The 14,718-nt window shown below is 50.8% G+C and overlaps 1 protein-coding gene across 5 annotated transcripts in view; it reads right to left on the reverse strand.

The window, feature by feature from the left end:
* The window catches only part of LOC119953866, a 75,459-nt gene that overhangs the window by 40,491 nt on the left and 20,250 nt on the right, over window positions 1-14,718 (reverse strand). For all 5 annotated transcript variants that reach the window (XM_038778468.1, XM_038778467.1, XM_038778466.1 and 2 more), the window contains 2 exons: window positions 6,685-6,720; window positions 4,321-4,356 (listed from right to left, as the gene is read on the reverse strand). In XM_038778468.1, coding sequence (XP_038634396.1) covers window positions 4,321-4,356; window positions 6,685-6,720 — 72 coding nt within the window. The remainder of the gene's footprint in view (window positions 1-4,320; window positions 4,357-6,684; window positions 6,721-14,718) is intronic.

Consider the following 14,718-nt stretch of genomic DNA (forward strand, 5'->3'; position numbering starts at 1 on the left):
TAAGGGCATGGAAACCACCACCTCCCTCCAGACTTAATTCTCTCCTTTATCTATGGACACAAGGCAGGACAGAGTGTCAGTCTTTGTGTGGTACAGTGCTTGGATGATGTGTCTGCCCTGCCTGCGTAGGGCAAGAGTGTGGGTGTGATGCTGAATGGTGAATGTTAGGCATGAGTCCTGTGTGCCAAGGAATGTTACAGGGTGATAGATGGTGGGGTGTGCAGTGATATGCCTATGGGCAATATCATAGATGGAAGGTGCAGGTGGCGGTGCAGACACACCACGCAGTCTCAAAACCAAGGTCATGTGACCAGTCACTCCCATATAAGGAGATACACATCCGGCCATCCAATTCCTCTGGAGCAGCCACTGAGGAGAATTGAAGAAGGACAGTGCTAGGAGGAACTGGACAGGGTCATCAGAGAAAACATCCATTATCATTCCTCAAACTAAGCACCATAAGTGGTAGTGAATGCAAAATCCTTTTATGTTATCTACAGGTTTCACATTGCATTGTGTTAGATCCATATCTGTAAACAAGAGGAAAAGATTATGTAAGGCACAAATACAAAATTGGCCTCAAACCCGAACTTACACTCAAAGGGAAACAAACTACTACGCAGTTGAGTTTAAAGTGTAGCTACCATCACTTTCAGGAAGGTACTTCCAGAGAATCCAGAGAATCCCTACAGTGCAGAAGAAGACCATTCGGCCCATTGGGTCTGCACCGACCCTCCGAATGAACACCCGACCGAGTGGACTCTTTGAAGAGGGGGAGTTTGGAGATGGTGAATTTAGAAATTGCAGCTGCTGATACAACAGAAGATCAGACATTGATTGAGCCAGAGACACAAGAGGTCGTCCAGATATTGGAAAAACTGGCCTCGGAGGTATGTGGTGACACATTCCAAGTCTTTGAAATGGCTCCTGTAATTTACTCCCATCAACGACACCGATGACGAAAAGGAGGACATGGATGATGATGGCGATGGCAGCGACATGGAGATTGTAGTAGTAGGCAACTCTGAGACTGATCCCGAGGAAGAGCTGATGACAGTTACGTTATGCAGCTCCACAGACCACTCGCACATTTGTGAGTCTGATCAAGATGCCCCAGTGCCTGAATGAGCTCAGCCAGAGAGCATTGTCATCTCAAGTGATGAAGAGCAAGTCAGCGATGCTCCAGCAAGCCAAGAAGAGGGGAGATCGGCAACTCCAGTTCCAACTTCCACATAGGCACCAGAAACCGAGGTATTCCAGCATGTCGGTGAGGCCACAGAAGTGGGCGTGGCCAAACCACCTAAAGATGATGCGATACCTAAACCTCTGCAGACCTCTTAGCACACAGCAATAACCAGCACCACGCCAGAGGCTGCTACCAAAAAAAAACAGAACCAAGAGAGACACAAAAATCCATGACCATGTTCTCAGAGGTAAGAGGAAAAAGAGGAGAAGAGTGGGAGAGCTAGCTCATCACACCAACAAACCAGTAATGAAAACAGTCGCAAGTAGCAAACAGCATCATGCAAGGAAGCAAAAGAGAAAGCGACTCGTAACACAAGTATTGCGATTATGGACACAGGACTTCCAAAGGTACAGAGCGAAGAGCAAGAGAAACAAGACGCCAGCAAATAAACCCGCCTCGGAAGAGGCTGGCGATAGCCCGAATGATCACAGAGGTGATCCCGTGAGGGAGGCACAATGAGGTCTGTGCAAAGGAAACGGACACTTCCCAGGCACAGCATGTTGATTGACACCTTAGTAAAACTCGTTCACTTTATTAGCCTCATATAATAAAAGTATAAAGTTTAATGTTCAATATTGCCTGTAAAACTACTTTAATGTTTCATGAAGAAGAGGGATGTGGTGATATGCCTATGGTCTATATCATAGATGGAAGCTATGCGATCTCCAACCAGCGGATGGCTGTGCAGACACACCACGGGGTCTCAAGGCCAAGGTCATGTGACCAGTGACTTCCATATAAGGAGAGACATGTCCGACCATCTTCAGAAGAAGATTGAGAGGGTAATAAGGCATACTAGTGAATGGTCAGTGCTAGGTGCAGTTCCAGAGGAGTAGTACCTAAGTTTCTGGTGCCTGCGTGGAAGTTGGAACTGGAGTTGCTGGTCTCCCCTCTTCTTGACTTGCTGGAGCATCGCTGACTTGCTCTGCATCACTTGAGATGACAATGCTCTCTGGCTGAGCTCAACCAGGCACTGGGTCATCTTGATCACACTCCATGATAACGCTCTCTGTATCAGATTGCTATCTTACACAAGACTCAACAAAAGATTCTGGTTTGGATAAGTCACAGTGTTTGGTGGATTCTACGTAAGGTAGAAAGGACCAAACAGAACATGGTGGTGTCATAATATCCACTCCTGGATATAATGGAGTGCAGACAGGCAGTGATTGATACATAGGATGACCAGTTAGCACACAGCACAGTGCAGCCAATCATCAGACAGGACACTACCACTATAAAGCCAGAGGGCACCAGGTTTCCCGTTCTCTCTGGACCCAGCCTCTGAGACAGTCAGAGTTCGTGAGCTAGCAAGTGCAAACACCATGCGGTAGCTAGTAAGTCTGGTCAGGTTAGTATCAGGTCTCCAGTCAGTTCAGTATAGTGTCGGCCCACAGCTGAATATGTTTATCAGTTCTATTGTTGAATAAAACAGTGTTGGATCTTCTCCAGTGTTTGACGTCTGTTTCTAGCTTCCCTGCATCGAGTGCAGTCCACATCGAACCAACCTGCCTGACACATCAGGTGGTATATTGAGCAGAGTGAAAGACCGTTGGTGTGGTCGGCATGAGATGTACCATGAGGATCCATGCCTTTGCCATCCTTGTGAGGTCATTGTATTATTCCTTGCATTGCTGCCATGCCAAATCTATGGGAATTCATATCCTGGGTAATGTGCACACATTCCCTCTTCAGGGTGAGTCTCAAGGACTTCTTTCCCACCTCGGAAAATATTTCCTCCACCATGGAACCCACCTCACTGACCTGAGCCTCCAGTGGAAACTTACCAAAGCACGGCAACCCTCTCTCTTGTTGGATGAGCTAGCCTTCCACTGTTGAAGGCTGATTTTCTGTCAGGCATGATTCCAGGTGGACAGCCTCCCTCTAATAGTCAGTGAGCCCTTAATTTTTTTTACCTTTTTTAAAATTTAGAACACCCAATTCTTGTTTTTCCAATTAAGGGGCAATTTAATGTGGCCAATCCACCTACCCTGAACATCTTTTGGGTTGTGGGGGCGAAACCCACAAAAACATGGGACGAATGTGCAAACTCCACACGGACGGTGACCCAGGGCCGAGATTAAATCTGGACCTCGGTGCCGTGAGGCCGTAGTGCGAACCACTACGCCACCGTGCTGCCCTGCAGTGAGCCTTTATGAGGAGCTGTTTATTTATGTGATTAGCAACAATTCTGTGGCTTCCTGCCCACTCAGAGATTGCAGACAGCATGAAGATCAAAGGAGTATCAGAAAGCATTCCGATGAGGTGCATAAGTGAAACTGAATTGTCACTACCTCGATCTTCGTGGGTTCTAACAGGTTTCAAACTTGTCAATGCACCTCATTGACTCAAAGCAATTTCCGAGCCCTCAGTCAGACATTTCCAAACTGACACATGGGTTTGTAGTTTCCTTCCCCACTCCTCGGCCTCTGCAACACAAGCTATCAGTTGGACTAAGTCTTTTCCCGATTATGGGAAGGAGCAAGTGCATGTTTGACCCTCTTCCTCATAAGCTTTTTAGCTTAACTGGTAGGCTAAATGTATAGGGAGCCCTCAGTTCCTGATTGTTTCACAGTCGAGTCCCACCACTTAAAAATCCATGTTTTAAACTGGCATTTTTTACCAGGCTTTCTAGTATATGCATTATCCATTGGCGTTAATACTAATTTCAAAGTTGTCATTGTTGTAAGCGCCTTCTTTCTTTTGGACAGGAATAACTATGTCCTTGAGAAGCGACACAGATTGCAAACTTTAAGAGTTTGTTCTGTGAGAACAACTGTCTTCACATTATGTGGCTATTCTACAAATAATTCGCAGACAAAACATTTTTGCCCTGAAGGGAACTTCTGGGCTTCACAGATTTCTTTCATCCCCGATCAACAATTTAATTAATATTAGTAGAAATTTCAGAGTTACACAGTTGCACAGCCACCAAAACATTAACTTCCTCTATCATTAAGCGTTGCAGCTTCCTGCATTCCAGATGTAGTGACTGCTGTTCCGCATTTCCAGATTAAAGCATAATCTTTTTATGGTATTTACAGATTTCACATTGCATTCTGTTAGATCCATACCTGAACGTGAGGGAGCGTTTGCATTACAGATCACATCTGTAAACAGGAGGAAAAGATTATGTAAGGCACAAGTACAAAATTGGCCTCAAACCCTAAACTACCCTCAAAGGGAAATAACCTACTACGCAATCCATGTAGCTACCATCATTTTCAGGAAGGTACTTGCTTAGAATCCATAGAATCCCTTCAGTGCAGAAGAAGACCATTCGGCCCAATGGGTCTGCACCGACCCTCCAAAGAACACTCGGCTGAGGCCCACTCCCCCACCCTATCTCCGTAACCACACTTAACCTGCACATCTTTGGACACTATAAGGAGCAGTTTAGCATGGCCAATCCGCCTAACCTGCACATCTTTAATTACAAGTATTTACCAAGCCCGAAGACCTTTATCTCACCTTTAAATGTTAGCTTCACCTGAAGTCCCTTAACTAATCCCTCAAACACAGATATAACTATGCAGGAATTGCCCTAGCTATTCCTCACTTACCGCACTTTGAGTACTATGGGCGGGATTCTCCGACACCCCGCCGGGTCAGGGAATCGCCGGGGGTCGGCGTAATTCCCGCCCCCGCCGTCCTCCGAATTCTCTGACCCTCCTAAAGTTGGCAAGGCGTGAATCGCACCGCCCGCCTCGGAGAATGGTGGGGACCGGCGTGACTCAGTGGGCCCCAGGGCTACCTGAATTCTCCGGCACACGATGGGCCGAAGTCCCGCTGGTTTTTTGCCGGTCCTGCCGGCGTGGATCAGACTAGGTCCCTTACCGACGGGACCTGGTGGCATGGGCGGGCTATGGGGTCCTGGGGGGGGGGGGGGGGGCAGGCGCGGGGCGATCTGGCCCCGGGGGGTGCTGCCACGCTGGCCTGGCCCACGATCGGGGCCCACCGATCCGCGGGCGGGCCTGTGCCATGGGGGCACTCTTTTCCTACGCGTCGGCCGTGTCAGCCTCCACGATGGCCGAAGCGTAGGTGAACCCACCCCCCACCTCGCGCATGCGTGGTGATGACATTAGCAGCCGCTGACACTCCCACGCATGCGCGGACTCTCGCCGGCTGGTGGAGTCCCTTCAGCCCCGGCTGGCGTCGCGCCAAAGGCCTTCCACGCCGGCCAGCGGGGCATGATGCGCGATGAATAACTATTGAAACGAGGATGCAGTCCGAATTGAAGGCTTTAATCAACAAAATGTTTCCCCAGCAGCTCGTGTACAGAAAAAGGCCGGCTGCTGGGAAACACGGGTTCTTATACCCCGCCTCACTGGGCGGAGCTACCTTACATTCCGACCAATGAAATGCAAATACTTGGGCCAATGAGTAGCAGGCCTTCTCCACCAATGGTAGCTCACACTCCCAGGTACTGTAGTACCTCTAGTCATACTACCACAGGGCGCAAACCACTCCGGCGCCGGCCTAGCCCCTGAAGGTGCGGAGTATTCTGCACCTTTGGGGCGGGCCGACGCCGGAGCGGTTCACGCCACTCCGTCCCGCCGGGACCTCCCGTACCCAGCGGGTATGGGAGAATCCCGCCCTATGTCTCCATTTGTAACAATCAGAATCTAAAGGCAATATCCAAGCGATGCTGGACAAGTGATTCCCAGTGTCAGAATAAACCTCCGATCTTGCAACCCTGGCCTCAGATATAAACCTGCCCTCAAATGTGAATCTACATTTCAAAACTAGCATCAAACATAAGCACATTAACTCCTCCTTAAACAGTCATATGGGCTTGACTGCCATGGAAATTATCACTGGACCTGCAAAAGATCTGTTGACTTTGGGCGGGTATTTCAAGCCTGGCGACAATCCCACTGATAACCTCCAATCTAATGTCAAACACTAACCTATCCTAAATCTTAATCCTGCACTCAAACTATAACATGTCCTCAAACACCAAGTAGTTACCAAAAATAACCTGCTTCTAAAGAATAACCAACCCTTAGAAACTAACAGTCAAATACCAATCTATATCCTAACACTAAGTTGCTTTCAAACATTAATGGCTCCTCAAGTATCAATTTACCGATAAATACAAATTGATTCTAAAGGACCAACTTATTTTCAAACATTAATCAACCTTCAAGCATTTATTAAATCCTTAGGGTGTTGTTAAAAGGATTTATTCATTTCAGCTTGTTTTTCCTTTGCTATCCTCTAGTAGCAGAATGTAATATTCCCAGGTTAATAGAGTCAGAATCTGACATATTACTGCATTTTTCACGCATAGGAGAGTTGACAGGGTCAGTTCTGGGCTTTGCTGGAATTTAGGGCTAATTCCCCAAACTAATTGAATAGGCAGGTAATGTTTTACAGTATCATGTCTTAGTTATCATCTATTCTACAGGTCTCAAAGCATTGTGTTAACTTCTTACCAAGAGATGAGCGAGGGTAGGAGCCAGAGTTGGGATCTGCAAACAAGGAGAAAATGATTAAATTGAATAGCTACAGAGAATTAATCCCACTCATATGGAAAAGTTCCAGTTCCTGTGCAATGCAAGATCTATCAGTCAAATTTAAAGTAAATGTTTCATTATTTTATTTAAAGTCCTTGCTAACTCATGGATGACAGTCTGACCTTTAAATACTGACCCATCTTGTTAGCACATTGTGCACCAGTAAAACAGAGTTTTAGTCGCTTGGTAGCAGAAAATTTGAGCATTACCGAAAAAAGAGACATGCTGGCAAAGCTTTTTGTCTTGCACTCATCAGGACAGATTCACAAGAATACCAAATCACAGAGGGAACAATAATTTATACTGCATGAGAATGGGGGTGCTGATTGGTTGGCCAGTGGACTCTGAATGGTAGAGGTGTCATAATGGAGAACGCACCATGGAAAGAAAGAGAAAATGGAAAGAACATTCATTCCCGATGGAAATGCCTTGACCACTCAGAGTCGGCTTTCCTGGTTTGAATTTAACCAAAGGCTTGGTAGTTAATTGTTCCCTGGTACATTCTCCATGGCAACACTTGGACCAATTAGAGCCCATTTGTAAACCAAACAGCACCGTCTTCTGAAGATAAAGTTCCATACATAGAAGTATGAATTGATGCTTTGAGAGGAATAAATTAAAAGGCCATTCGCTATAAATGACACAATTCTGAAGAGTCCAGATGAACCTTGGTGCTGATATACACAAATATTTAAAGGACCAGGACAATTTGATAAGGTTGCATGACCTGGGATTATAAAGGAAGATATTTAATATAAGAAAAAACTGTTCAGGTGATAACTTTATAAATCTAAGTTAGGTCTCAAATGGACACTTGTGACCATCACAATCCAGAAAAGCTGCAAAGGCTTTAGAAAGGTTACCAGGATTTTACGCAGAGGGTCTTCAGTTGTTTGGAAAGTTGGGAAAAGTTTGTGGACTGTGGTCCTTGGAATGGAAAAGGTTAAGATGCGAATTAATGGAGAATTCAAAGATGATGAGAGGCTTTGTTAGAGAAGATGCTGAGTGGGTCTACAAACAGAAATCAGAGATTCGAATGATTGAATACTGGTGGGAAGAGAGAGGGCACCCAGGTTCATAAATGCGGGAGGTCAAGATGAGGAGAGAGGTCATGCTTCCTCAGGAAGGATGGGGGCGGAGGGAGGGGGAGTTTCTCAAGGAGCATCCTCAGAAGTTGTTTGTCCGGCAGGTCACTTTCGAGAATCTGGCCATGCTGACCTGGCAGCAGTACTGCGGAAAGTTCACTGACCTCATGGGGTGGCCAAGATCAGTGACCTTCAGGTGACATCTCCTGCCCACCAATTACCCACCAAGTTTCTCAATGCACCACAGCCCATCAATCACTCACCCATCAGACCATCTGAGCAGTCAGGACTCAGACGTAACAGCCACATACTCAACCTCACCCTCAAGCAGCTTCCGATGATGAAAACCTCTCACCAACTCCTCGCACCCTCTGCATACCTCCATTTGTCAGTTGTGACAAGCACAAAACCGAAACACAGTGAAACTGTTACCATCTCGGCAGAGACCAGAAACGATGAAAAAGAAATTCAAGCTCCCAGTTATTTAACTAAAACAATTGAGTCACAAGATTTTGTGTTTTAAACATAACTTTAGCTGTACATGAGATAAAGCAAGCACTATTAAATTGTGACGATGGATTGGATTTCCACAGAGTCGTGCAGAGCCCATGACATATCCAAAATGGCAGATAGACCCCAGAAGTCCCAACTCCACATCCTGCAGCCCAATCTCAGCAGTCATTTAAACTCAGGGCTGAGTTCAAACAGACCTCATTTTCACCTTTCCTCCAGTGTGAGAGTTAGGAATCTTTAGAGAAGTCATGAATGCCGATGAAGGGTGGCTAGGATCTGTAAACTGACAATCTGTCAAGCTATTTAAATGCCATCCCTTAAAAAAAATCATAAAAGAAACTGCCTGCCTGTGTCACTGAGAGTCAAAGAAAACCTGTTCTAGCAATTTCAATATCTGGTTTTGATAAAAACACTTAGCACTTTAATTATGGCATTATCAATAATTTCTTAATTTTTTTCCAATTGGGGAGCAATTTAGTTTGGCCAATCCATCTACCCTGCACATCTTTGGGTTGTGGGGATGAGACCTATGTAGACATGGGGAGAATGTGTATGGAACCCGGGTCCTTGGTGCAGTGAGGCAGCAGCGATAATCAATGCGTCACCATGCTGCTCCGGCATTATTATTACTTGACTGCTTTCTGCAACCTAGCAAATTCCTGAGGTTGGCCAAGGGCAGTAGATGTATGGGAACACCACCACCTAGACGTCACCCTCAAAATCACTCACTATCCTGACTTGGAACTATATCACCGGTCTTTCACAGTCGCTGGGTCATAATCCTGGAACTTTCTCCCTAACAGCACTATGGATGTACCTGTAGCATATGGACTACAGCGGTTCAATAAGGTAGCTCACTGCCACTTCAACTCAAGACAGGGTATCCATGAGGTGCCTTGGGCCATCGGCAGCAGCAGAATTGTATTCAACCACAATTTTCAACCACATGGCCTGTCATATCCCTCACTCTACTATTACCACCAAACCAGCATATAAAGCGTGGTTCAATGAAGAGTGCAGGAGAGCATTCCAGGAGCAACATCAGAATTACCAACAAATGAGGTGACAACATGGTGAAGCTACAACACAGGACTACTTGTGTGCCAAACAGTATAAGCAGCAAGTAATAGACAGAGGGACCCCCCACCTATCATCCCTTGACCCCTGATCTTCTCCCTTTCTCCCCCACCTTCTGCCAGGCACTCTCTCCCTGTCAGGAGATGTGCCGCTGTCTCCCCTTCACCCCTTACTTCCCTGTGCTAGCATGCTCGCTAGTGTGGTGGTTCCCACCCCCAGGAACAATCTCTTCCTTCCTTGCCCGTTGGGTTTCTTTCTCCCCACCCCACCTTTCCAATTTTGGTACCCTTCTGCCTGCTTCCCCCTCCCCCTCCTCTTGGGACTTACATTCGTATGAAAGCGAGGCAACTTCGTCCCGTGCAATTGTTCACTTGTGTCCATTGTGACATACAAATGTACAGCCAATGAAGAGTTAATGTTATGTTAAAACTAACCACTAGAGGGAGCTAAGGGACAGTTGATGTACCATCAATTGTACGCGAGGCGAGTGATTTACCAAAGTCTGGCTTTAATTGACTAGAACACAGCTCTGCGATCGTCTACAATGGAAAGGGACGATCGTCAGGCATCTGACCATTTATACCTCGCTAATAGAGGCGTGGTTAACTCAGCCTCTCGGCCAATCGGTCGAGAGGCACATGACCAACCAGGGCCAATGGTAAGCCGACGTTCTGGCCCAATGGCAGACGAGTATGCAGATCATATCACCACATTCACCCCTTACGGTGAAGGAAGGCGGGGGGTGGGGTGTGTGAACTAGACCCAGGGTGGGGTGGGGGGGGGGGGGAGGGGGGAAAGAACTGGTGATATGAGTAGCCGTCGGGAGAATACATTTTCTCTCCGTACCCTTATCGAATTTGGGGGCTTCCCACTGGCCCAGACATAATGATATTTACAAAAAGAAAGTCCATGGGGCTGTAGAACTCTAGAAGGATTCGATCAGTCTTTTGGTGGTCCTTGACGTCCTGGCCGAGCGCCGCAGTAGAGGAGTTGTCGTCGGATCGGCTGATGGTCCTGCTGATGTCCTGGAGTCCGGGAGCGATAGACTTTGAGTAGTCTCCGTCACCTGAGCTGGCCGCGAAGACGCCATGGATGAGGGATGGGGAAGCTGAGTGGGGTGCAAAAGGGGAGGGGGGGTCTGTGGTGGGGGGGCCGCACGCCGGCGGGTGCCAGGTCCTGGAGGGAGACCGTGTCCTGCCGACCGTTGGGGTACTCCACATACGCGTACCGCGGGTTAGCATGGAGTAACTGGACATAGAACATAGAACAGTACAGCACAGAACAGGCCCTTCGGCCCTCGATGTTGTGCCGAGCAATGATCACCCTACTTAAACCCACGTAACCCGTATACCCGTAACCCAACAACCCCCCCATTAACCTTACACTACGTGCAATTTAGCATGGCCAATCCACCTAACCCGCACATCTTTGGACTGTGGGAGGAAACCGGAGCACCCGGAGAAAACCCACGCACACACGGGGAAAACGTGCAGACTCCACACAGACAGTGACCCAGCCGGGAATCGAACCTGGGACCCTGGAGCTGTGAAGCATTGATGCGAACTACCATGCTACCGTGAGGTGCTCCAGGACATGCTCCACCAACGGGTCGGACTTGTGCACCCGCACATGCTTCCAGAGCAAGATGGGCCCGGGGGTGACCAGCCACGTCGGGAGAGGGGATCCGGAGGATGACTTCCTGGGGAAAACAAGAAGACGTTCATGAGGTGTCTGATTAGTTGCAGTACAGAGGAGTGAGCGGATAGAGTGCAGGGCATCGGGGATCACCTCTTGCCATCGGGAAATAGGGAGATTTCTGGACCGGAGGGCCAGTAGTATTGTCTTCCAGATGGTACCATTCTCCCGCTCGACCTGTCCGTTACCCCGAGGGTTATAGCTGGTCGTCCTGCTAGAGGCGATGCCCCTGTCGAGCAGGAATTGACGCAGCTCGTCGCTCATAAATGAGGACCCCCGATCGCTGGGTATGTATGCGGGATAGCCGAACAGGGAGAAGATGGAGAGGAGGGCCTTAATGACGGTCGATGTGGTCATGTCGGGACAGGGAATGGCGAAGGGGAAGCGGGAGTGTTCGTCGATAACCGCCAGGAAGTAAATGTTGCGGTTGTTAGAGGGAAGGGGCCCCTTGAAGTCAATGCTAAGACGTTCGAAGGGGCGGGATGCTTTGATCAGGTGTGCGCGCTCGGGGCGGTAGAAGTGCGGTTTGCACTCGGCGCAGATGTGGCAGTCACGGGTTACTGACCTGACTTCCTCGATGAAGTAGGGCAGGTTGCGGGCCTTAATGAAATGGAGTAGGCGGGTCACCCCTGGATGGCAGAGGTCTGCGTGGAGGGAGCGGAGGCGGTCTGTCTGCGCGCTGGCGCAGGTACCGCGGGACAGGGCATCAGGAGGCTCATTGAGCTTCCCAGGACGATACAAGATATCATAGTTGTACGTGGACACCTCGATCCGCCACCGTAAAATCTTGTCATTCTTGATCTTGCCCCTTTGTACATTATCAAACATGAAGGCTACTGACCGTTGGTCTGTGAGGAGGGTAAACCTCCTGCCGGCCAAATAGTGCCTCCAATGTCGCACGGCTTCGACTATGGCCTGGGCTTCCTTTTCCACAGAGGGGTGGCGGAGTTCGGAAGCCTGGAGAGTTCTGGAGAAGAAGGCCACGGGTCTGCCCGCTTGATTCAGGGTGGCCGCCAGAGCTACTTCTGATGCGTCGCTCTCGACCTGGAAGGGGAGGGCCTCGTCGATGGCGCGCATCGTGGCCTTTGCGATGTCCGCTTTGATGCGGCTAAAGGCCTGGCAGGCCTCCGTCGACGGCGGGAAGGTCGTGGTTTGCATGAGGGGACGGGCCCTGTCAGCGTAATTGGGAACCCATTGGGCGTAGTATGCGAAGAACCCCAGGCAGCGTTTGAGGGATTTGGGGGTATTGGGGAGAGGGAGTTCCATCAGGGGGCGCATGCGTTCGGGGTCGGGGCCTATCACTCCGTTACGCACTACGTAGCCGAGGATGGCTAGGCGGTCGGTGCTAAACACGCCTTATTGTACGTGAGGTTAAGGAGTTTTGCGGTTTGGAGGAATTTCTGGAGGTTGGCGTCATGGTCCTGCTGGTCGTGGCCGCAGATGGTGACATTATCAAGATACGGGAAGGTAGCCTGTAATCCGTACTTGTCGACCATTCGGTCCATCTCCCGTTGGAAGACCGAGACCCCATTTGTGACACCAAACGGAACCCTAAGGAAGTGGTAGAGGCGCCCATCAGCCTCGAACGCGGTGTACAGTCGGTCACTCGCGCGGATGGGGAGCTGGTGGTAAGCGGACGTAAGGTCCACAGTGGAGAAGACCTTGTATGTCGCGATCTTGTTTACCATGGTAGAAATACGGGGGAGAGGACACGCGTCCAGTTGCGTAAACCGATTGATGGTTTGGCTATAATCGATGACCATCCGGTTTTTCTCCCCCGTCCGGACCACCAGCACTTGGGCTCGCCAGGGGCTGTTGCTGGCCTCGATGACCCCTTCCGTCAGCAACCTCTGGACCTCGGACCTGATGAAGGATCGGTCCTGGGCGCTGTACCGTCTGCTCCGTGTGGCGATGGGTTTGCAATCGGAGGTGAGGTTAGCAAACAGGGAGGGGAGGTCCACTTTGAGGGACGCGAGGCTGCAGACAGTGAGGGGGGTATAGGGCCGCCAAATTGAAAGGTCAAGCTCTGCAGGTTGCACTGGAAGTCCAGTCCTAGGAGTGCCAGTGCACAAAGGTCAGGGAGGACAAGGAATTTATAATTTTTAAAAATCTTCCCTTGGACCGTGAGGTCCGCGATGCAGCACCCGGTGATGTGGACGGAGTGCGAACCTGAGGCTAAACCGATTTTGCATGTTACGGGATGGACAGGCAGCACGCAGCGTCTTACCATGTCAGGGTGAACGAAGCTTTCCGTGCTCCCGGAGTCCAGCAGGCAGTCCGTCTCGTGGCCGTTGAGGTGGATCAGCGTAGTCATTTTGGCGAGCGTGCGTGGACGAGACTGGTCGAGTTGAACGGCCGCGAGCCGTGGAGAAAATCCGTCGTCGCCGTCCGAGTCGATGCTTGAGGGACCTTGCGTGGCAGATGTGGAAGTCGGTGGCCAGGATCCATATGTGAGGTCGGGGCCCCAAGATGGCGGCGCCCAGGATCCACATGTGGGGTCGGGGCCCCAAGATGGCGGTGCCCAGGACCCGCACGTGGGGTCGGCGCCCCAAGGTGGCGGCGCCCAGGAAGCCCTCATGGCCGCTGGTGGCGGAGTTAGCGTTGCCGGCGCTGCGAGCGGATGAGGTGAGGCGCGCAGGCCGGCTCCAGGAGGTGAGTTAGATGCATCAGCTGCGGGGACGCGCAGGCCGGCTCCAGAATGTGAGTTAGATGCATCAGCTGCGGGGACGCGCAGGCCGGCTCCAGGAGGTGAGTTAGATGCATCAGCTGCGGGAGGAGGTAAGGCGCGCAGGCCGGGTGCGGGAGGCCGGGGGCGGGGGGGGCAGATTCGCGCGGTGGGCAGGGACCGGGAGGGCCTGGAGAGACGAGCCGGTCGGGCGCCGGGGCCCGGGGGCGGGGGGGAGAAACGTGCGGGGCAGGCCGGCAGAGGCCTGGAGGGGCCGGGGAGGTGCGCTTGTCGGCCCATGGGGCGCGAGTCGGGAGCGCTGGGGCGGCCCTGGGGGAGAGAGAGAAGCACACAGGCCGTTCGCAGAGGCCTGGGGGTGGGTGGGGGAGAGTGCTGTGCAGCTTCCAGAAGCGCCGCAGCCAGCGTTTTGGCCAGGCAGACCGTGGAGTAGTGGCCCTTCTTCCCGCAGCTCTTACAGAGGGCGGAGCGGGCTGGGCAGCGCGAGCGAGGGTGTTTAGCGTACCCGCAAAAGTAGCAGCGGGGCCCCGCGGATTTATTGGGGCGTCCCACGGCACAAGCCTGAGGGAGGTCGGGAGCGGCGGGTGGCGGGTGGGAAGCGTGCCAGGAGGTGGCCCGGCCAGGGTCATAGGTGCGAGCGCTTAGATCTGCGACCTCCAGGGAGGCAGAGAGAGTCAGCGTCTCAGTTAAACTGAGTTCGTCTCTTTCCAGCATCCGCTGGCGGATCATGGGAGACAGCATCCCAGCCACGTAAGCGTCTCTGATCAGTAGCTCCATGTGCTCTGTAGCGGACACCGCTACACAGGAGCAACCTCTCCCCAGGGCATAGAGGGCCCGGGCGTATTGGCCTAGAGACTCACCGGGGACCTGGTTTCTGGTGGCCAGCAGATGTCGAGCGAA

Source organism: Scyliorhinus canicula, chromosome 19, assembly GCF_902713615.1.
Source record: "Scyliorhinus canicula chromosome 19, sScyCan1.1, whole genome shotgun sequence".
In the NCBI taxonomy this organism is placed as follows: domain Eukaryota; kingdom Metazoa; phylum Chordata; class Chondrichthyes; order Carcharhiniformes; family Scyliorhinidae; genus Scyliorhinus; species Scyliorhinus canicula.